Source organism: Thermobia domestica, chromosome 2 (assembly GCF_964235325.1).
Source record: "Thermobia domestica chromosome 2, izTheDome1.hap1.1, whole genome shotgun sequence".
NCBI classification, from domain to species: Eukaryota; Metazoa; Arthropoda; class Insecta; order Zygentoma; family Lepismatidae; genus Thermobia; species Thermobia domestica.
Window position 1 is genome coordinate 56,985,302 of NC_137455.1, and position 25,144 is coordinate 57,010,445.

At 36.0% G+C, this 25,144-nt stretch overlaps 1 protein-coding gene across 6 annotated transcripts in view; it reads left to right on the forward strand.

Moving 5' to 3' along the window:
- The window catches only part of LOC145672463 (fatty acid synthase-like), a 342,995-nt gene that overhangs the window by 168,708 nt on the left and 149,143 nt on the right, over window positions 1-25,144 (forward strand). For all 6 annotated transcript variants that reach the window (XM_081741622.1, XM_081741632.1, XM_081741635.1 and 3 more), the window contains 2 exons: window positions 21,449-21,639; window positions 24,562-24,714. In XM_081741622.1, coding sequence (XP_081597748.1) covers window positions 21,510-21,639; window positions 24,562-24,714 — 283 coding nt within the window. In that variant the 5' untranslated portion in view covers window positions 21,449-21,509. The remainder of the gene's footprint in view (window positions 1-21,448; window positions 21,640-24,561; window positions 24,715-25,144) is intronic.

The following is a 25,144-nucleotide window of genomic DNA, read 5'->3' on the forward strand; positions in this document are numbered from 1 at the left end:
CTGCTAATAAATTAATTTCAACGCAATCTGAAGATGCGGTCTTCTCATTTGGATGGCAGAAATGCTCATGTAAATTTTTGCAACTTGACCACAATTGATTTGGAAGAAAACCCATATCATCCTTTATAAAATATTTGCCAAAATCGCAAAATCGCAAACGAATGTAACTCAGTCTCTAATTATAGTAGTAGAACGAGTTAACTTTATTTACATTGTAATTAAGTAGCTTTTCTGTAGGTAAAAGACTAGTTAAAAACTTCCAAAAGTGGGAAATAACAGAAAAATTTTACAGAATTTCCGACAAAAATATTTGGTTTCATTTTTTCTTTTTGTTGTTTTTGTTGTTGTTTATAATTTAGCGCATTGCCTGGGCGGCACCAGAAAAAATAGCCGTATCATAGTACATTTCAAAGATATACCTAATCTGTGAATGTTATGATGATTGCTCCGACTGCTCTAGTTTCGATTAAGAAGTTTCTCTGCTACCTGGAAATATGCTTCTAACGCGAATAAAGGATAAATATTCAGAGAGTAATTTCAACATCAAATTCTGTCATAGTAATTTCCATAGATTAAAAACCGATTGATTGTACGAAGAGAGAGAGATAGAGAGAGAGAGAAAGATTCTTTAAATATCCTCTTTTTCACGGTAGCTTAGCGGTCACTAAAAATTAAATTTATGTCATCCATCTCTGTTTGATCAATCCATCTGAAGTGGTCCAAAGATGGTGAAAATGGTTGCTCGACCATCTCCGAAAATTATAAAAATTTGAGTGTGACGAACCGTGTGTATGAGAAGGTCAATAACGTCATTCATGTTGTGGTATGTACCAGGCCCATAGCCAGCCCAAAAACTTAGGGAGGGCCCGGCTGAAGTTAGGGGGGCCCGATCCAACTATATGATAGTTCATCACTATATTATAGTTCTTTTGCAAGCCTACTATAAAACTTTTAGGGGCCACCAAAAATTTAGGGGGGGGCCTCCTTAGACCACCCCTGGATGCGGGCCATCCTGAATGGCGGCCATCTTTGTTGTCGGTGAAGTGCTAATTTTTGCATTAGCAAGCGTTTACGAAAACTACAGTTGCGCAGGACGTAGGAACCAGACAAACACCAAACAGAAACCAATATTTAAAAGAAAGACAAAGGTACACGGGGAATATAAACTTTTGCTTCTAAATAAATACGCAGGGTTGCAAAACCAATGCATGAAATCACCAGAAAAACTACAGAAAATTACACTTTTAAAGGGACTGTATTTTAGAATGGCATAAAATGGGGAAGTTTATAAGTTTGTGCTGAATTCTATTTTATGCAAAGAGTCTGCAGAAATATCCACAGCTATGATACTACTGGCACCGTAGATTTATGGGGGTCTGAAAATAGAAGTTTGTGATTTTGATGCCATTTTTGGGACATAATATCTCAGGAGGGCAAAGTGCTAAAAAAAATTGCTGCTTAGGCCACAGAGGAATTCTGCATGTGAATAAACTATTGCAAAAAAATCGTGACTGATATTACTTTGAGAAAAAAGTGAGGACATGGCGAAAACGCGAAGAAAACACGTGAGTGACGGTGGTCGTAGCCCGGAAAAATTTACATGTTTGGATTTGTTGCATGCTAGATCTCGAAAACTACATATAGTGCAGCAATTAGGCTCGGGAGAGTCGTATAGTATCGGACGTCGGCTAGTATCGGACGATATTAGTTTCTGATAATTGGGCTATAACTGTCAACACTGCCTATGACGTGTTCGTTGCCTCAAACCAGATAAAGTATTTGACGCCATTGTGGATAAGTTGAGTGCGTCGTTTGGAAGCAGCAACATCGTATGTGTTTTCGCTGTGATTTTCCAGTGCCGAAGTTAAATTTGTGAAACTGTAGCGTTCAGCTTGATAAGTAGATAATCGCATAAACATATTTTAACAACGCGATGTCATCTTGCGAATATGTACATGAAGTAATGTTCGTGTAATTTTACTTCATTTGACTTGGCAAGATATTTTCTTGGTCTATGTCAGTCGGGTAGTATCGGACAAGGCATTGGTGGCCAGTACCGGACACACCGATGAGAGAATTTTGGCGCCAATGCTTATGGTGTTTTTTATTTTTCAACTAAACATGGGGAAAACAAGAGGAAAATGGACGGAAGAGAATATGAAGTTAGCCATAGATGTCGTCAAGAGTGGACTTACATTTTGATCGTGATATGACAGAAGCAGAAAATGATCATCCACGCCAATCCCAATCCGCCAGCACACTGCCAAGACATCATCATACTGAAGCAACACAGGCCGATGTAGATGTCTCAGATATCCCTTCAACGTTTGGGCCTAGTACATCTCGTCAAATCTCTAGATCTTGTGTGGAAGAAATATCTTCACTTCCATGTGACAAAAAAGAAATATTGAACGTGAGGAAACGACGTGGAGAACATAGAGAAATTCTCACTTCAAGTCCCTATAAAAACACACTAGAAGAAAGAAGGAGACGCATGGCTACAACAGCTAAATGTGGCGGCGAGAAAAGCAGACTTAAAAGGAAAACCTGACATGGAGAATAGTGAGTCTTTTTCATCGGCAAATAAATTATTATTTTTAAATCCTAAAAATGAAGAAAATAGTGTATGTTTGGTCTGTGGAGAAAATTTCCAGGAAGACTGGATTCAATGCAACTTTTGCTATCGATGGGCCCACGAAAATTGTGCCGATCTTGGAGGAGATTCTTTATTTTACAAGTATGATGTGTGTAAGGAAGGTAAAACATATAAGTAAGGTGAAGTTCTCATGAAAATGTGAGTGTGTCATGGTGTCCGATATAGGGCTCCAATGTTTCATGTAGTGCAAATTTAATGTTTCAGAAAAATGTACATTATTACTCAGTTATTGTATGTTGTAAGTTCGTGGTATGATGTAATTGTTCAGCAAGGAATAAAGATTTCAGAAATGTATTACCAATTTATATTCCGCCAAACACTTACCAAATAATTGTAACAAAGCTATCTATGACGATACTACCCGACTCTCCCCTATGTTCAGTTGTGCGAAAGCTTGCGAGTGTTTAAGTCACTAAATGTATCAGCAAAGTGTTATTGAAATCTCATCCCAGTTATGAAAGTTAATACGTTCACCAAGTTACATTACATCTATCCTAACTATATATAAAACTACATGAAGTGACATAAAATAAAGGAGTACTTCTAGCTGACGTGGAGAGTTGAAATTTAGCATGGTTGTAGCTTTCAAGTACTAATCCGCAGGAAAATTGCTTAAGGGATCTAAAGGGGGATAATGAAATTTTGTAGATTATTTAAATAGGCCCTCTTTTGGACTTATAACCTCATATTTTAGGTACTTGGAATTGGAATAAAAACTTGAAATTCGATCTGTTTGAACATTTCCGTTAGCGTTACCTAAGTAATTCATTAAAAATAAAAAATTCAACCGTATAGAGATTTTATGGGGAACTGAAAAATGTTCCTAATGTTATTTATATGGGACGTCTTCTACACCCCAAAATGTATGGGCACTTTCGGCATGATTAGAATGATGAAATTTGGCATGATTGTAGACTTCCGGGACTAACCCAAAGGAAAATTGCCAAAAGTGAATATGTTTGGTTTTTAAGAGGTCTAAAGGGGGAATGAAGTAATTCCCATGTTATTTAAATGGGTGTAGGGATGCGCACGAGACAAGATTTGAGGCTGTCTCGTCTCGAAAATGTGCTGTAAAATTGATGTCTCGACTCGAAAAATGTATATTTCTCTATTGGAAGAGCCATGTCTCGACTCGAATTTTGTCAGGAAAATCCTGTCTCGACTCGTCTCGTGCGCATCCCTAAATGGGTGGTTCTTTATTATACAAAATCTTATCTTTTCGATAGTTGAAATACAAATAGAAACTTGAAATTTGGAAGAATTGTAGGTTTTAGAGGTTCGAGGCTGTACGCCGAGCAAACGCAGTGATCTGGGGCGGATCCCCCCAGCTAACCAAAGGCTAGTTTATCCTATATAACGCAACCTTGTGAACATATTAACTTCTGTAACTGCAATTGGATTTCAATGATTCTTTGCAGATACGTGGGTGCTAGGGGGAGCTAACCCCCTTACCATATAGACGTGGCAATGATCATGGAGCTAGAAAGATGGAACAAACACCATTCGCAAGCTTTTGCACAACTAAACATAACCAAAGCGTCCTAATTGCTGCACCATGCGTAGTTTTTCAGATCTAGCATGAAACATATCCAAACATTTACAATTTTCCGGGCTATGACCATCGTCATGCACGTTCTTTTTTCGCGTTTTCGCCATATCCTCACTTTTTTCTCCACGTAATATGTCATGAGTTTTTCTTATTTTTTCCAATAGTTCATCCACACAAAGAATTCCTTTGTGATCTAAGCAGCATTTTTTCCGCACTTCGCCCTCCTGAAATATTACACCCCAAAAATGGCATCAAAATCACACTCTTCAATTTTCGGCCCCTCATAAATCTATGGTGGCAGTAGTATCATAGCTGTGGATATTTCTGCAAACTCTTTACATGTAATAGTGTTCAGTACAAAACTTATGAACCTCCCACTTTATGCCATTCCAAAATACAGTCCCTTTAAAAGTGTAATTTTCTGTAGTTTTTCTGGTAATTTCTGTATTGGCTTGCAATCCTGCATATTTAGAAGTAACAGTTTATATTCTCTGTGTACTCCAGTCTTTCTTTTAAATATTCGTTATTGTTATGTGTTCGTCTGATACGTACATCCTGTGCAACTGTAGTTTTCGTAAATGCGTGCAAATGCAAAAGGTGACACTCCACTGACAACAAAGATGGCCGCCATTCAGGAACACTTGCACACTACAGCAACGTGAATGATGTTATTGACCTTCTCATACACAACGTTCATCACAATTTCTATAATTTTCGGAAATGGTCGAGCAATCTACCCTGGATCACTTCGTATGGACTGACTCTGTTTATAAAAGAAGGCCCGAGTGAGTGAGTGACTGATCAAGCCTCAGGCCAGACCGCTTTAGATGGAAACTTGAAATTTTTACAATGCATAGGATTTGTGACGTAAAGTACCACTAAGGAAGAATTTTTAGAAATACGAAATTGAAACGAATTGAAATCTTTCAGTTTTAGGTACAACGATTATGTCCTGTAGGCTAAGGAAGACAATGATGTTGAGAAATGAATGAAATGGTGGAATGAATCAAGTGGGATTAAACGGGAGAACCCCGTGAAACTCACGCACACAGCGTTTGTCCATCACAAAATTCACTTGGATTGAACTTGGGACCTCAAACATCAAAGGTCTCTATCACTGAGCAGCCGCAGCGCCCTTGAAAATTCGACGAGGAGGGGGATAGGATGGTAATTGTTATAGTAAAATACCCATATCTCCGAATTTCTGAAGTGTAGAAACGTAAAATTTGCTATATGAACTTTCCATTTAAAATAATTAGATACATGATTCACAGTTCTTTTTTTTTTTTTTTTTAATAATTCTTCTAGAAGGGAAGAAATGAGGGTGGGATTTTAATTGTTATAATAGACGGGCATATTTCGAAATTCTTTTAGGTTAGAAAGATGAAATTTGGTATTTTTGGTATTTAGACTTTTCCTTTAAAATGATTAAAGGCGTGTTCCAGAGTTTTTTTTTAAAATATAGAGTTTCAGTCCTCCCGCGTTCTTCCTCACTTTTATCCTGATTTTAGTTGAATATGAAATATTATAAGTAGAGGAAAATTTACCGATCTGGCTTATCCTAGGCCAATCCAGGTCGCACCTCATCCGATAGTCCAGTGTCGCACGATACGCCATGACCCACGTACCGTCCAACCATGAAAATCGAACACCCTGAAAACTGTTTTTCTTTCATGAGGGTGTACTTGTTCCTTTTTACGACCACTTTTTAGGCGGTGTACTTGTTCCTTTTATGAGCACTTTTTCAAACCCTATTTTAACATAGCAGAAATTACATAAGATTATGAGTCCATTTTCCAACCCCTATTTTAACATAGCAGAAATTACATAAGATTATGAGCCCATTTTCCAACCCTATTTAACATAGCAAAGGCTACTAGCATAACAGACAATAATGGGAGCGTATTCGTTCTCTTTTATGACCACTTTTTTCAACCCCTATTTTAACATAACAGAAATTACTTAACCCTTTCACAGAGGAAGTCGACTTTTACGACAGAACCAAATTTCCTTAACATGCGAATGTCGACTATAGTCGACGTGTTAAAATGTGTTTGTCCGTATCTTGGCTTTGTCGAGAGTAGTCGCCAAAGTTGTACCGTTCATTTTTGTTTGTGTTCTATTGTTTTCGATAAACAATAGAAATCACACAGAAAACCTTTGGCGACTACAATCGACAAAACCAAGATACAGACAAATTTTAACACGTCGACTATAATCGACATTCGCAGGTTAGGGAAATTTTTTTCCGTCGCCTTCCACAGTGAAAGGGTTAATATAATGTACACATAATCCAATCAGATATTACACAGAGACTACGAACATAGCAAAGCTGATAAAAGAGTATGGGCTATTTTCTAACCACTATTTAACATAGCACAGGTTACACCTCTATTTAATACAGCAGAGAATATGAACCAGCAGCAGGGGTGTACTCGTTCCCTTTTATGGGCACTTTTCAACCCTCTATTTGAACAGCAGAGAATATGAACCAATAGGAGGGGTACCTTTTATCAACCCCTATGCATGCATCTAATACTGCACGTTCCAAAAGTACTAACCATCGAGGTCAAAAGTCAAATATTTAAACGCGAATAACTCGTAAACGGAGCCACATATTGAGGTGGTGTTTAGTAACAGGTCATCATCTACTGCAAATTCCAAAAGTACAGGGTGCGGCAGCGTTCATTGTAGGATATTAAAAACACACCATCAGGCACTAACTGTAATTTAATTATTACCTCTTATGTCAATTAATGCCATTTACTAATGTGTAAGTCATTGTCCATAGCGTGGATTACTTTTTGAATATGACTCCTGTAAAATAATGCCCCTTCTGCATAACACATTCATCTACGCTGTGTTGGAAGCTTTCCATAACTCGGCGTAAGGTATTCCCTGGGACATTGCCGATGGCAATTCTGATGCGATCCTTCAACTCAGGAATGGTGGCACAACGTGTTCGGAACGCTTCTTGCTTCAGGTAGCCCCAAAGGAAAAAGTCTGTACATAAAAGATCAGGTGAGCGAAGCGGCCAGGAAATGTCACCAAAACGGGAAATTACTCTGCCTGGAAATGTCTGTCGCAAGAAATCCATGCAAATTCTGGCTACATGCGAGGTCGCTCCGTCTTGTTGAAACCATAATTGTTTCACATCCACATCGACCATACCTAATTGGAGAAGAACAAAGTCTTGCAGCATCTTTAGGTACGGTTCACTGGTGACAGTTACAGCCACACCGTTCTCATCCTAAAAGAAGTAAGGGCCAATAATCCCAAATGTAGCAACTCCACACCACACTGTGACACGAAAATTGTGCAAGGGCTTGATGTGCAGTTCATGCGGGATTACATTACTCCAATAACGCATATTCTGTTTATTCACTGAACCACATAACTCGAAATGAGTTTCATCTGACATCAGGATGGTGTGCAACATTTGTGGATTTTGGTGAAGGAGATCACGCATGGTTAAACAGAATGTTTCTCCTGAAACCCAATCGCGAGGCCTAATTTTCTGAACAATCTGCAGCTCATATGGGTGAAAATGGAGATCTTCGTGCAATATTCTCCTGAATGTGCGATCGGACATATGCACAGTTTGCGAATGACAACGAGCAGATCTTTTTGGGCTACGCAATATTGCAGCATGAACATTTTCTACGGCTTCTGGTGTCCGCACAGTTCTTTCACTTCTTCCCGGTTTGCCATTTCAAACAGAACCTGTTGTTCCAAATGCACGTATCCACCTCACAATGGTCCGTCCATCTGGAACTTTCCCATGACGTCCCAAGTTGAAATTTTGCCGAAATAGACGCTGGGTAGCAACAACAGAGTCGTTATTCTTGAAATAACTTTCAACAGTAAAGGAACGATGCTGTGCAATCCACCGCTCCATATCACTGCCACACTCAAAATGGCAGCTCATTAGTACACGAATGCGGCACGAGCTGCCGCGCATTCATGCAGTACGTCATTGTACTACGCAAGTCAAATTACGCTATGAACGATGCCGCACCCTGTACTAATCATCGAGGTCAAAAGTTCAAATACTTAAACCCGAATAACTCGTAAACGGAGCCACATATTGAGGTGGTGTTTCACATTTAGTAACAGGTCATCAAATAACGCATGTTCCAAAAGCACAGACTAGAGGTCAAAGGTCAAATACATAAAACCGAATAACTCGTAAACGGAGTCACATATTGAGGTGGTTTTCACATTTAGTAATAGGTCAGCAAATGCCACACGTTCCATAAGCACTAACCATAGAGGTCAAAGGTAAAAAAATTAAACCTGAATAACTCGTAAACGGGACCACAAGTTGAGGTGGTCTTTCCAATTTTAAAAATAGGTCAGTAAGTACTACACGCTCCATAAGTACTCACCATCAAGGTCAGAGGTCAAAAATTTAAACCTGAATAACTCGTAAACGGAGCAACGTATAGAGGTGCTGTTTCCACATGTAGTAATAGGTCATCAACTACTACATGTTCCGAAAGCCCTAACTATCGACGTTAAAGGTCAAATATTGAAACCCGAGTAACTTGTAAAGAAAGCAATATATTGAGGTTATGTTTCCACATTAAGTAATAGGTCATCAACTACTACATGTTCCAAAAGTATTGACCACCAAGGTGAAAGTTCAAATATTTAAACCCCAATAACTCATAAAGAAAGCAACATATTGAAGTGCAGTTTCCACTTTTAGTAATAAGTCATCAACTACTACATGTCTCAAAAGTGATGACCATCCAGGTCAAAGGTCAAATATTTAAACTGGAATAACTCGTAAACGAAGCTGCATATTGAGATGATGTTTCCTCATTTAGTAATAGGTCATTAAATACCACATATGGCAGGGGTAATGACTATCGAAGTAAAAAGGTCAAATATTTAAACCCGAATATCTCGTAAACGGAGCAACGGATAAATTTGTGACATAATAAATTTTGTACCAAAGCAGAAAAAAGTGAAGAAGGGATAAATTTGAGTGGCTTAATTACTTTTGTATTAACTAATCAAAGAAACGCCATTTCAACTTCCTCAGAATTTCTGTACCTTTTCGGGTTATTCAAATAAACGAAAAAATGAATTTGGATGGAGTGTTTATTTCTGTACTAACGAGAAAGAAAGCAAAGATATGTCATTTTAACTAGCTGAGAATTTTATATCTTCTTGTACTATTTAAATAAACCAAGGAATATATTCAATTTTGTACCAACGAAAATTGCCATTTTTAACTAGCTCAGAATTTCTAGACCATGTTGTACTATTTCAACAAATAAAGGGATAACTTTGGAGTGAGCTTTTCAATTTTGTAGCAAGAAAAAAGCGAAGAAGGACCATTTTTTAACTAACTCAGAATTTTTTATCATTTTGTAATACTCAAATAAACCAAGAAATAAATTTGGATGGAGTATTTAGTTTTGTCCAAACAAGAAAAAAGTGAAGAATGAATAACATTTTAGTGGACTATTTCCTTATGTACCAACTGGAAAAAGTGAAGGGCCATTATAGCTTATGTATTATTCAAATAAACTAAGAAATACATTTTTTACTTACCAGAGAAGGCGAAGAAGGCTTATTTTAACTAACTCAGCATTTTATACCTTTTTGTGCTATTCAAATAATAGAGGGAATAAATTTGAGTGGTCTATTTAGCGTTTTATATTACACTATTTCCTTCCAAATAATATATATATATATATATTAGAATTCATCCATATTAAGATCGCCATTTCTTTCTATCTTATCTGCGAAAGCAAATCCAAATTATTTTTAAGAGTTCTCCCGTGGCTATATAGACAACGTACGCGTCTTTGACGCAGGAGACCCCCTTTCCATTCCCGGGCAGAGCTCATTAGGTTCGGATTTCACTTAAAACTATAGGCAGCGGTAGAAGTGACTCGGTATGCGGTGGTATGCCTCTGGTTTTTCAGTGATGAAGGCATACCGTCTTTGGTTTTCCAATGATTAAAACATACCCTCACTGGAAAGTAGATGCTAAATATCTTTAATAAATACATTTTTATACACAGTGCTTGACGAATAGCTCTGCACGTAAAAGGTTTTATTTCTTATGTAGAAATTATTTCTAAGTTACAAAACCGACATTTTTCTTACCTTTTTTTAAAAAAAGAATGACGTGTCTGCAAAGAAAGTCACATAATTTACATATTGATGTGCTATATTAAATTGTTTCTTTTTTATGTATGTTTGTAAGTGTGTGTCTTGTGTGCTCTTGTAAGTGTGTATATAAATGCCGTGCTTTGAGTATGGGCGGGTTTAGGAGTTGTCTGCTGTGGGAGCAGACCTTTCGGGTGTTTGGAATGCCCCACAGTCGAGTGGGGGACCGGGAGTTTTCCCACAGGAAATTATTAATATGCTTATTCAGTTTTTGAACATTTTCGTATATAATTTTCTACAATACAATATAAGGGGATCAAAGATGTTTTCAAAAATTGAAAGGGGATCAAAGTCTTTCCATGCACCCCACCCCCCGTGTTACTACAAAGAAGCTCTCCATTGGTTTTCAGTCATTATGTAAATGGAAATGCAATCTTTTACGCAAAATACCCTTATTGCATTTCAACATTTAGGAAGCCAGTATGTCAAGTTAAAATGGTAATAAAACATACCGCCTTTTTTCCACTTCAAACACTGACTATAGGTCCACGCAGTGGCGTACTTAGGGGGGGGCGGCTTCCGGGCTTAAGCTCTCCTCGAAATCTTACTTACTATAGTAAAGTATATGAAATATCTTGCAGAATTTTCACATTTTCAGACAAAGCCCCATCCCGAAAGTTAGCAAAGCCCCTCCCGAAACAAAATCGTAAATACGCCACTGGGTCCATGTATCACATAATCTCCTCATTTTTAAGTTATAGAAGGAGGACAAAACTCGCCTAGCTTATAAACGACACCAGTTTTGTCTCCTTTAAAACCGGATGGTTCGACTAAAAGCTGGACACAAAAGTGACATAAGGCTAAAGAACAAATTGTGACCTAAATATTGGAGTTGGTTTGAACTGATTCTATAACATCGAGTATTTAAGTATGAAGTTGCCCCTCCTTGTTTTAGTCTTTCCCTCCTTAAATAAGTGTGAACAAATTTTGAGACATAACTTAGTAAATGAATTGGAACAAATCGTAACCTTTATTGGTAGTTTATAATTTTTAAATTTTGAATGTGGGGGTAAGTTTGTTGTTGCCCCACTTTGTTCAAGCCTGATTCTCCTTAAATAATTCTGAAGAAATTATAGGACATAGTGAACGAAGTCAGCAATGAAGCAATGTTTACAAGTGACGAAAAGGACGTGAACAAACACGAATGTTTTTATTATGACAGGATCAAATCCTGTAACATCACCGTAGATAATGCATTATGGCAAATACTAGTTTTGATTTATGAAAAAGGAAATGCATTTAGTTTTGATTTTATATGTAGAGTAAATGAAGTCTCTTTCGTAAGAAAACATAGCATCCCGTGTCCAGCAAATGAACAAATGGCCGGACAGGTCCAAACTCCAACATGAGCAGTGTTGCCAGACACGGCAAGGAAAATTACACACACCTTCCGTCCAAATTGCACAATTTTACACACAAACTGGAAGACAGTGAACATAAAATTGCACAATACATAACTATCTATCCATATGTAGATTATGCCTGATAATATACACACCTATACGTACATCGACCACCCATTGTTCAAAGATTCAAAGTATTATTATTATTATTATTATTATTATTATTATTATTATTATTATTATTATTATTATTATTATTATTATTATTATTATTATAGTAAAATCGTCACCTTCTTCTCGTTCAATAAAAGATCTCATATCCCTCTATTCACTCTGTCGCTCATCTGTTTGCAAAATGTCATTTTCTTGACAAGTGGCGAAAAGACAAAAAAGACTTCTTACCCCCTCCGCATCATGATTTGGCCAGCATCGAGGGTCAAAATTCATTCATATTGCTTTGCTTGAACAAAGCGGCTTTGCTTGCGGGTGCTAATGGTCATGACACCCTCTTCTGAAAAGCAAGAAGTGAAGTACCAAGGAAGCAAGATAGGTTTTATTGCGCCGCCCTGCAGTCCGGCGTTGACGCTCGTAGTTTATAGAAGGTAATTTTCAGAAAAAAAATGAAATAATGAATATTTGAATGAAAGGAACTTTGCAAAAATCATTAATGATCATAATTTTGAATTGTGCCAAACTACACACAAAATGCACATAGATTGCCATTACACACGAAATGCACACACAGGACAAAATTGCACTCATTTTGTGTAATTACACACATATTGGCAACGCTGAACATGAGTTAATTGACTTTATCAATACCTTAGTTCTATAATTCCAGAGTATCCTACCTGTTTCGTTTAACTCATTATTATTTAAGTATTTGTTATAAAATCTGATATTTTCTTTGTCATAGACTGCATTCTTGTCATACGAGCAAACACAAATTCCCCCCCCCCTTTTTTTAGAAGAAAAGCTAGTTTTGTTTCAACCAGTGTTGCCAGGTCCTTAGCTCGAACAGTCGCTACTGTGCCGTCAAAATTCCGCCTCGTTCCGCTATCCTTACTGAAATTCCGCTATATTATAAAATTAAATTTAAACTTTATTTTTTTTTTTAAAAAAAAAGGTATTTACAAAACTGAAAAATATTTCACAAATTAATAATAGGCCTAAATTCTAAACGGAAGGCCCTGGTTTATTGTTTCGCTAAATTTTATGAATTAAACAAAGAGTTAATTTTAATTTAGCGTCCCTTTCAGCAGCGAGGCTATATGCGACGTGGACCTACTGATTAACTTGGAATCCGAACCATATGAGTTCCCGCCGGGAATCGAACCCGGAATTTCAATCTTACTTTAATTAATATTATTGAAGTACAATTCACGGTCAATGCTCATTATTCTTTTATTATAATGTTCTTTATTAACATATGAACATTATTCAACATCAGTAGCAAAACATCTTTTTTCTTTCAAAAATATAAGAAATGAAAGAATACAAGAAAATACAAGAATTTCTAAACGGCATCTTGCCCACCAAACAAATTTTACCAGAAATAAAAAAAAAGTTCTAGAGCGTCAAATTTTCACTAATATGTGCAATGTTTTACAGAATTATTGATCAGGGGCAAATAAATGTTTGTTAAAAATTTGAACAAATGCTATGCAATAGTTAGAAGGAAATATTAAAAAGTAATTTGGACAAGAGTCATTTTGGAATTGTTTGAATGATAAGATACCTTTTGGAACTGTACGAAGCCATTTTGGCATGGTGATAAGGCGTTTCGGAAACAAAAGTGATGTAATGTTGTAATCTAATTATTTGTTTATTATAATGGACACAGGATAAAAGTGATAGCTACAAAAGAAATTATTGTTGTAATATCTGAAATAGAACGACTTATGTATAAACAATGACTGGTTTAAACATTCTTCAAAACAGGAGATACTATTATGAACAGCAAATGAGAACTCCTCTTAAAACTTCACGAAAGTAAACTAAAAAAAAAAAATACCGCCTGATCAAAGCGTGTTTGCATGATAAAACAGTTCCTATACATGATTATGTGTGTGAACCATCATCTCGTTGTACATATGCTGTATATCAAAATTCTTCCATTCTTCTTCCGTCGTAATAATTTCCTGCTTTTTCCTCTCTAAGGGAATCGTCGCATTTGATATCCATATAGAATTTCAAGGGAAGGAACATTCTACCAATCCGTTCCAAAATGTAGTTGAAGCAATAGTCTGATATCACCTGTTCTTAGCCGGTTACGATGTAAGATACTGTCCTTAGAACCTACGGTATTAACTAATCTGACTTGTGGAAGAGAGTTTCTTTGAAATTGTTTGTATTTACACACTGCACATGTCTAAATAATAAGTCGTTTGTGTCTGTAAATATTAAGATTTTTCCTCCGCCATTTTGATTTGTTGGACATGGACAAGAGCCAGTTTGTAACTGTATGACATTTCTCACATTTGAATGTAATTTGCACCGCTTATCGGATTTTTTTGGTACTATAAACCATATATCATACGAAAGCTATCAATACCATAGCCCCAGTGGTGCCAATATCTGGAAATCGAATTTTCTTGGACAAGATGCCGTTTGGAAATGGACGACTCAAAGAGCCTTTTGCAGAGTCGTTTTGACGCTTGATTAGAGCTATAATAAAGATTTTGACTACCACGTTTCCTACAGTAGTCAGGCCTTTAGTATAACACTAATCGTACCTAAAATAGACTCTGCATTAAAGCAGAATATGTTTTATTCTTTACTGCGTACAATAACTTCTAAATTATAATGTAAGAATAATTACAATGATGTCATATATATTGCCTGAAAGTGTTCCCGAAAATTTTCCATATCTCATACATAGCTACTTCAAATTGCTTCTAAAATAAAGGAATAGACTTAAACAAAGATAAACACTATTTTACAATAGCAGAACATTGGCGCCACTGTTAATAATAGTTTGCAGGAACTTTCCCAGCAGTTTTCATATATTTTTCTCTACTATTGTTTTTATGCTAATTTTCTTTCTTTCTTTCCTTTTGTTTGTTTTAACCTACCTTACGTTACAGTCTGGACTATCGCACGACATGCTTGCAGATAATTAAGTAGTTTACTTAGAATTAATACGCTGTGCGGTTCAATACTCAGTAATGAAAATGAAAATGTGATATTTCAATTCATTCTGCAAAAAAATAGTTACATGTCTAGAAGTATAAAGAAAGATGATGAATGTAGGAGCAGAATCTATTCACTGCTAAATAGCCGTAAATAAATATTTACAACCGAACAGACATAAAGCACGTAAATGTTAGCAGCCGAAAGACAAATTAATCCCTTCCTAAGTTCCTGCCAAAGCAATTTTCTGCATAAGAAAAAAAAAGTTGCTGCAACGAATTTAATTTTGACTAACGGTGTCATACCTCATCAGTTCTGTAACTCCAAGCAATTACACAGGAATTTATTTTGGGAGGGCTATAAATTTTTTGGGAGGCTCCAAATTCAATATGAAGATGTTAATAAAGAGTTATTAAAAGAAATGTTCTTAGTTTTTGGGTTAGGTTAGAAGTACGCAATTAAATACAAAAATATAAACTCGGCCTCTTTCAGGATTTAAACACACGAACATGATTAACATACTACTCACCCTAAATTTTCGACTACTTCTTACGCTGCCTCGAATATGCTTTGTGTATAGTGGTTCTCTGTTCCACACTTGGTTTCGTTTAAAATTAGATACGTGTGATTTTGCGGAAATTAATTGGAAGTTACGACGTCTCTTACAATATATACACATATTTTTCGCACAAGTCACATTTACTTTTAAGGTATGATAACTAAAACATAGAATCTATGAAATGATGGAGGTTGGAGTGATCGTTAATAATAAGAAAGCAATAACAATTACCTAAACAATAAAAATCTGATGAAGAAAACTAACTCAGCCAACGATTGTCTCTTCATAAGACTTTAGTGGCTCATCGAAACTTACATGAAAGTATTTTAACTAGCTAACATTTTTGGTGCAATTTCAAAGTACTGATTAGCGTAGGTAAGTTGTTACCATGTTGGATTTTCAAGCAGGAGATCGGGATTCAAGTCCTAGAAGGACCGATATATATATTTTTTTTAATATGGATAAATTTCAATCGATCTTCAATGTGATACGCAAGATCTTCTTCTGTGGAAAGAGATTTTGAAATAACGGAGAATTGCAGTATCACCATGAATGGAAGCATTTATTAGAAACTTATTTCCTTCAATTGTTCCAGATTTGATATTTTCAGTTTATTTGAACATTTTCTAATTCATATATGATCAGTCTTTTCCCTTTCTTCTCATATACAGTATATAGCGAAATAATTAATACTCGAACATACTGAAATATTTCATTACATTTTTCGTCCTTTTATTTCTTCCTACTTCTCCAGTGCCGTGATAAATATCTTCGGGGCCGTGGTGAAAAATGGTATTTGGAGAGCCCCCAATCAATGAATTCGCCCCACTGTATATTTGCGAATCGATTCTAACGTACTTTCTGATCACCTTTCGTGCCACAGCTTTTCTGTGCTCTTTTCAGGCGCTATGCCATCGTTTCTGTGGTTTGCATTCAGGATTTTATTCAGTTTTGCAGCTCAAGATTGTTCGTTTTATAGCTCTCAGGAACGGTTCAAACTATCGATTCCACACAAACGCCATTGGAGTTGCAGCGCTACAGAAAGACTTACTGTTTACATTTCCGCGTTATGTCACATTGGACTTCTTCTCTCTACTGCTACTCTAACATGTGTCCTTTTTGAGTGAATCCTTTATCAAGCCCGTTAGTCACTGGATGCTGTGCAATCTGTAGTTTCCTCCCTACTATACATTTGTTCCTTCTACAGTCGTGTTGTTGTACATCTGTTCGTTTCTCTGTACGGATCCCATAATTTCTCAAGTTTACAGCCTCATATATATCCCTTACTTGGCAACACTGATAACCCAACTTTTGCTTATCTTCTTCCACATTTCATGCCAATTGTTTCAATGCCATAAAATGATATACGTTCTATTTAAAAAAAAAAAAAAACTATAAGTTGATGTTGGGATGACAACACTGCTTGTGTGACACTACTGCCGTGTTCCCCTCCCGTAGGTATCAGGTTATCTACACACATTTTTTATTTTCGGCATTTTTCGGCGTTATTGGGGTATAATTCAGCAATCTCACCCGGCCACTGCTTCGTATATATATATATTAATAGCGGGTAAACATGGTATTTTCGCACTGAGTGAATATCACCACGATAATTAGCTATCCACAGGGTATCAGTTTTCATAAATATCTAGCTGTCACGGTTCGCACACGTCCCTTGTTAGTGAACATTAAGCTCAACATTCAAAATTCCCGCCCATCCTAATTCAATTTTCGCCAAAAATTAAAATTGACGCCAAACAATTTTTTAGTTTTGACAATATATTTTTGACAGTTTTGTACCTATAGAAATGAACAAGACAAATCGACCAAATTTACGGAAATATATACCCAAGAAAGTATTTACCAATATATATATATATATATATATATATATATATATATATATATATATATATATATATATATATATATATTTACAGTTCCCAATTCCCGAATTTAAAAGTTAGCCAATGTGCCCTTCCCAAATTATAAAAGGAGAGTATCAATATATCCATGTCATATGAAAGAGAATTAACCCATGTACTCATTCATGCAGTGGCGTATTTGCGATTTTTTTTCGGGGAGGGCTTAGCTAACTTTCGTGGCGGGGGGGCTTTGCCTGAAAATGTGAAAATTCTGCAAGATCTTTCATATGCTTTACTATAGTAAGTACGAATTCGGGGGGGGGGGGCTTAAGCCCGGAAGTTCCCCCTAAATTCGCCACTGCATTTATGTAAGAATATAATACTATAAAGCCTCATCAAAGAGGATATAAGAGATTAAAAACTATTTTTTTTTTAATTTTTGACCATTTTTACCCATTAAAAGGGAATAAGTAGGGCCACCCAAATTTACAGGAATATGTAGCCTATGTGGGTTCTAAGGAACATTTACCTATTTTTGTTTTTTGACAATCCCTAAATTTAAGTGATAGACCAATACGTCCCTCGAAAATTGTGAGAAGGAAAGCTTCATTTGGAAGAAAATAAATTGGGTTAATAACCGACCACGTGGTGAACACATGAGAATTTGAATAATCTGGCAATTTTATTCACAGAAGGAGATAAGCAGTACCAGTCAAATTTACAAGTTATATATTCGAGTACTCGAGAGCATTTATTAAATAATGTTTCTTGACAGATCATAGAACAAAAGCATGATATTTAATTTGTAATTTAACAGTCACAAATACCGGTTTTGAAGCATTGATCAGAACTTCTTCTATATTTGTGATTGCTGTCCCCAAGAAGACAATCTTGAATATCAGTACACAAGCTGTAAAACTTGTGGAACACCTTCTGTATTTTTATTGGGCATATATATACTGACATTTTTTCTTGACCACCAACGACCAATGTTGCTAATCAAAAGCATAAATCTAGTACAGAACGCAAGGGCATAGCCAGGGAGAGGTGAGCCAGTAATTTATCACAAGAAAGGAGTGTAAAGCCATGTTCATTAAACAACTTGCAGAAGCTTTATATTTAGCACGGCATAATTTGCAACCATCCCATACGATTACACAACACAAATAGAAGATTAACCCCTAATAGCATGTTGGTTTGCAGCTAGTCTTTCACCATATCTGATTTTAACTTGCTAGGCTTTCCGTCCACTGTACACCTGCCGCAGGCTTTTTGAAAGAGTTACCCGCAAATGTAATTTGATTTTCACTTGCTAGATTTACTTGCCTCGGAGGCTTGCTGCAACTTTGTAGCAAGTGTGTCAGTTCTAGTTTCTACCAACAGGTGGCACAAAAGTCTAATCAGAAATCTTCCCGCCAGGCCGCCCGAAGTGTGTGAAGCATTAAAACAAGTGGATAATTAAGATAATTACGTAAGTATCCAGTATGTAGAGATAATTTATATTTTAAACGTTTATTGTTTGATAAAGTTGTTGAGAAAAATATACTGTATGTTCGTATACAGTAAATGTTCGGTCGGACATACAAACTTGCTGTAGACTTGCTAGGGACTTGCAGTGCAAGTGGTATCCTTGCAGAGACTTGATTTCAACATACACAAACTTGCTGCCAATTTGTTGTGCACTTGCAGTGCAGGTGATATGCTTGCAGAGACTTGCGTTAAACCTGCACTAACTTGCTGCCGACTTGCTGTGCACTTGCAGTCCAAGTGGAAACTTGCAGTAGGCTTGCTGTGCAAGTAAATCTCTTGCAGAAACTTGCTTTGCAAACTTACCATACACTTGCACTGCAGGCGTGCTGCAAGTTCGAAGAGCGTCAACTAGGAAGTTTGCATTAAACTTGCATCAAACTTGCAGAGTTGCATCACAAGCCTGCTACAAGTTTGCCAGACTTAAATTGCAAATCTGCTGCGAGTTTGTTGCAAGTCATTTTTGATATCTGGGACAGGATGAGTCTGCTCACTAAGGCCCGCAACCAGCCATTAAAGTTCAGGAGAGAGTCACAAATATGCTAGGGGATCCAATCGTCACAATTCTGGATCTCTTTTATCAATAACTACTCTTAATAATTAGGAGGCCAAACCATTTAGGGGCCCAGGCTCCCGTAATTGCACGCCTGGTGGGGCATACAGTAGCAAATGCGTAGATTACGTTAGACGCCAATAAGCAATTGTCTCAGCTCCTTTTCTGCCACTAGCATTGTGACGAGAAATACCGGCTCCACTTTTGTATAAATATTGTTTTCAGTATAATTCCCTTTATTTTTTTCTCGTGGGCAGCTTCTTTCTCCGCATACCATACTTCAACCTTGTTTTTTTTTTTTTAATGTCACCCCTAGAAATTTGTCATCTTGGGTCCGGACTTCAGGTGCCCGTTCGTGAATATGGGCCTGAGTGTTTATATCATTTGAAGATACAAATAGAAAGCACTTAAAGCAACTCTGGGGGCCTATTTCTGTGTATCTACTTCATTGTCAGATATCCAGATACGGAAGAGCACAAGTAAATTTTGTGAAGGGCAGAGGGTGGCCTACCGGATCGGTGACCGTGATTCTACAGAATGCATTATAGTTATGCTTGTGTATGTGAGTCCTCTCCAAGAATATCTGGCCACATTCTGGGACATGATATGTATTTATGATGTATATTATTAGTTTGCCTTTAATTACGATGCATTTAATTACGATTAAAGCATAACTATTTTTATACTATCACTTACATAAACGACATGCTTCATAATGGCGTTGAACTATTTATGTTTTGTTCTATTTCCTTGACAGCGGTCGTACGTTCTATACAGAAACCATAGCTTAGTTCAAAATATGTAGAGTTGGCAGTACTTGAGCATACGCCAGCTTATATCTAAAGCAAATGTTGGGTTGCAAAGGGATGGCGGGGAGTAGTTGGGCATGCGCATTCGACAGAAAGCAGACGAAAACCCCGATGCTTGCAGTAGGCCTGGATGCCCGAGAAACATAGCATACAACAAGAGGAAAGACAGAAAATGTGCATCTGAGTGATGCGCATGCGTAGGTTCCGTTTGCCAAAGTAAAGCGAGAGAGCGCATCCACAAGATTGCAGTGGAAATAATTGTGATAATTATAAGCAATTTATAAATATAATGAAATACGTACTTTTTTTCTTATTAACAGGGGATGCCGGGCATACAGGCGTTCCCTTACGCTACGCCGCTGCTAAAGATCACCATAAAGTTTATGAACACAGTAGAGTCCCTAAAAGTCGGCAGTCTGGACGCGATCACACCCTAACAGGGCGAAAAATCCCCACATGCAGACCTGCTCAAGTATATTTCTGAGGTTTGTCTTGTGAGGTAAATTACTGTACAGTGTGTTTCATTAATTTTCATTTCATACATAGTAAAGGCCTTCGTAAAGTACGTACTTTTCCTTGTTTAAGGATAATTGGGCACTTGATTCTCTGTTGTGTTCTGAAGCAACCGATACATACAAGTACAGTACTGTATTTTCTGAGGAAACACTCGTACTTATTCTCTTTTAACCCCATTCCCGATAACCCAACATTTTCACAAACTCAGCCTCCCTTCGGTCCACATTAGACCGAGATTTCACTTCTCTACTGTACTTAGCTTACCGAGATTTTGTGACCAATGTCTCTACATAGCATACTTAAACCGTGTGCGTGAAAAGCAATTTACCGCTCTAGCAGAGCAGCGTTTGCTTGCTCAGTTTTTACTGATATTGTTAGACATTTAGACCCCTAAGAATGTTTGCGTGCATATGTCAGCATTGTTATTGTTCCTTGAACTTTTATGATGTTATATTCTTAACTTTTTACCCTTTTCTGCTTGCTGTATTAAGCTTGTACTTCTTACTAACAAGTTTACGATATTTCTATAACAACTATGAAAAACGTGGCTGGCGCATGAGCCTTTGGCGCATGTAGTCCCGGGTTCGATTTCCTCTAAGAAAGTACATAAAGTTAATTTTACCATCATTCACTTTCATTATTCATCGTCTGTGTTAGCCTAAATGACTAAACTATGAGATCTTAAAGATTTTTTTTTTTTACTTCATCACAGAATTATCTATTTCTTTTCTTTTCTTTTTTTTGTGATAGAACTTCTCCAAGAGACCAACAATAATTCGGACATAGTTGATGTTAAATATTAGAGGCAACAATGACAAGAGAGAAAGTCGTTATATCTGGTATCTCAGGGAGATTTCCAAACTGCAATAACATGAATGAACTTAGAGAAAAACTTCTGAACAAAGAAGATCTCACAACAGCAGATGATACATGGCCAAAATGTAAGTATATACATTTTAATCCTTTATTTTTACTACGTATTTAACTATTTACAAGTAATTGGCAGCAGTGATATTACTAAGGTTCATGTCATGAGTACGATAGCTCATAGTGTTATCACATATTTCCTACTCAAAAACTGTTCATTTACAAGCCTCCAAATCTGTGAACGTGTATTGTTACACACGTTAACTATACACGGGAGCATGAACTTGTGGATTACGTCAATGACATTAAGTTCTCTCGCCAATTTACTTTCACTTAATATTGCAGAACCTTCGGAAAGTTGTCTGTTCTATTGTGGACTGCAACTATACTATAGTTCTTTTCAAATAGTATCTTTGAAAAGAAACCATGAAACTAGAGGCACATGGGATTTTCGGAAATAATTTAGACTTATTTGAGCTACTTGAGTGATTAAGACCTTGAGCTATACATATCAGTAATGAGCGTAAGTGAACGATTAGCATTTCTACGCCACTGATTATTAGGGTTCGGGTTTGTATGACCTAAAAACTTTGAAAATAGTATAAATGCGTTTATGTCCTAAAAATGGCGAAATAAGACAAAATATAATCGAGAAACAAAGGAGTCTTTGAAGCTGCAGGGGTGGGGGCAAGGAAGTGCCTCCGTGATATATTAAAGACTGTTTTGCGGTATATGTTTATCTAAAGAAGCGTTTAAAGTATGCTTCGAAGTGGATGAAAATATTTTCCACCAATACGTAACAAACAAACTGGCTTTGAAATATTTTTGCAGACGAGAAGAAAGAGAGACCGAAGCTGAGATGGTGTATTCTGTTTTTAAAGTGATTGACGCTACAGCAGACTAACCACTTTGATCCCCTTGCAGTGTACAGCATTCTTTCAAATCCTCTTCAAATAATTTTAAGAAAGAACTTCTAAATATTGAAGTAGCCAATTCTGGCAAATATATTTCCAAGCGATAAGTGAAATTCGCCTAGAATATGACCAAAATATTACTTTATATCACTTCAAGCCTAAATATAACTAAAGCAAAAATATCCATTTATATGACCAATAACAACCTTAGTTTAAAGTTCACAGGAGTCCGAAATGTGTTTGGGTATGTCCATGGTAACTCACGTTACGTAATGACGTATATTTTGAAGAATACTAACCACAAATAAACATAAAAGTACAGCTTTTTTTTTTTTAAAAAAAAGGAAAACTGTCATATTTATACAGATAATTACCAAATATCGCCATTTTATATGATATAGCAAACCTAGGAGAAAAGAAAATACTATAGTAACGCACGTTACAAATTTTTTTCCCTACATTCAGAACCAGAGATTTTTCAGTACATTTTCTTTTGTGCTGGCATAGCTATGTGCATGAAATTACTATGTAAGATAGGGACACACACAATTTAATTATGGCAAAAATATTAAATTTTTATTTACATTTTATGACTATTTTAGTGGAATATGCACTGAGTCGGGTAACTCACGTTACATTTGTCAACGATCTTTTATTATTAAGTATAAGCAACATCATTTATAATAACTTGAAATAAGCATAGTTTAATTAAGTTGAACATTGAACTTTACTTTAAGAAAAGGTTTCATCAGTTATATGAAATTTTACTTGGGATACCGACAGAAAAAATAAGACCTATGTAATAATAAATAAAGCTTGTATAGCATAATCAACATTAAAACTTAGTAGATTAAAGGTAACCTACGGAAAAAATAAGAAAATAGTTATTCTCTGAAAAACAATTAATGATGCCAGCTACATACAACTATATTTTTATCAAAAGAACAACTTGACTAAAAATTATAACTATATTTCTTTCATGAATGTTTGTCCCTGTTTTCGTGGACATGCCTGTTTATATTGAATTAGACATATAAAAAGATGCCAGTACAAAAATATGGCATGTCATATCAATCCTAGTCTTAGTGATTATGAATAGTTTCAATCTTTTACAAACGTCCTCCAGAGTTATTTTAATTATAGATCTATTAAACTTGTCGTAGTTCTGTGATCACTTTTATGACAATGTTAGTACTTCGTGGATTTTGTCCGCCTTCTAACCTGTAGTAATTGCAGGATTTCTATAGGAACATATATGTAAAAAATAGCAAAATATGCTACGAAATATATTTTATGTAAAAATAATACTATAATGAAAAGTATATAATTTTTTGCATAACTGAATATTCGTGATGAAAGTGACAATTTTGTGGTTCTTTACCTCAAGTTACTATGCATATTAAACAAAAAAAGTTATCTTTACTTAGATTTTAGTTGAATTACAATGTAATATCTACATATGTTAGCAATTAAGTATTTTAAAAAGCTGTACTATAACACTCAAGTGTCTAAATTTGAGTGTTTTCCGAACCCCTTTTCGTAAAGTTCGTGTCTTTTAACATAAATGATATTTTACAGGAATCAGACATCATTCGTGTAAATGCGAAAGATAAGTGATTGTCAGAAACGCTTATATTAAAGCTTAAATTTTAGTGTAACTAACTGACCTCATAACTAGATGATCTGTTAAACATTGAGGTGTTTAGGTCTATTTCGTATAGGCATTGTTTTGATATTCCTGATAGATAAAACAATAAAACTGAAAAACGTTATTTGATCGTTTGGTTAATTTAACGTTTATCTATGAAGATAGAAACAAATATTGTGATTGTGTTATTATTATCATACATTATTAATTCTGCAAGCTGATCAAACTCTGTGCATATAATACAAAGTAAATAACTACTTGCAATAGTACAAAGTAATGTACTGCATATTTTAATAACCTGTTAAAATCAAAGAACCTGGAAAATGGGTTAGTAGCAAAAAGACAGGTAGGATTATGAAAAGCTTATTGAATTGAGAAAGGATTATACTGTTATATAATACATATGGTCTGATGTAAATATTTGCATTTCGTAGATTATCAAGAATTGCCTGAAAGGAGAGGAAAACTCAATAATATGGAAAAGTTTGACGCATCATTTTTTGGTGTACCAGAATCTCATGCAGACCATTATAGTCCCACGTTGCGACAAATACTGGAACTTACTTTCGAAGCTATTGTTGACGCAGGTAGGTTATATATTATTCCAGGTTTGAATTGTATACATATTTGTTATGAAAGATATGCATTAACATTTATAAATTCAAAATATTTTATAAGAATTTTCTAAAACAATTTTGTAACCCTACCCTTTTTTCCCACCTATTTCTTCCCTTCCATGGAAAATATAAACATTGTTGACGCACGTATATGTTAATTTAAATGGGGAGTCGATATACCAAATTTCACTTCCCTACCCTTCAGAGATTCGGAGATATGGACATTTTACTACAATAATTGCCTACCAGATTTCCAAAATATTTCGTTAGTGATACCTTACGTCACAAATCCTGTACACTGTCAAAACTTAAAAGTTTGTACCCTAAGTGGTTTGGCTTCAACGTTGATCAATCAGTCACTTACTCAGAACTTTTTCTTTTATATATGAATAAGATGTCC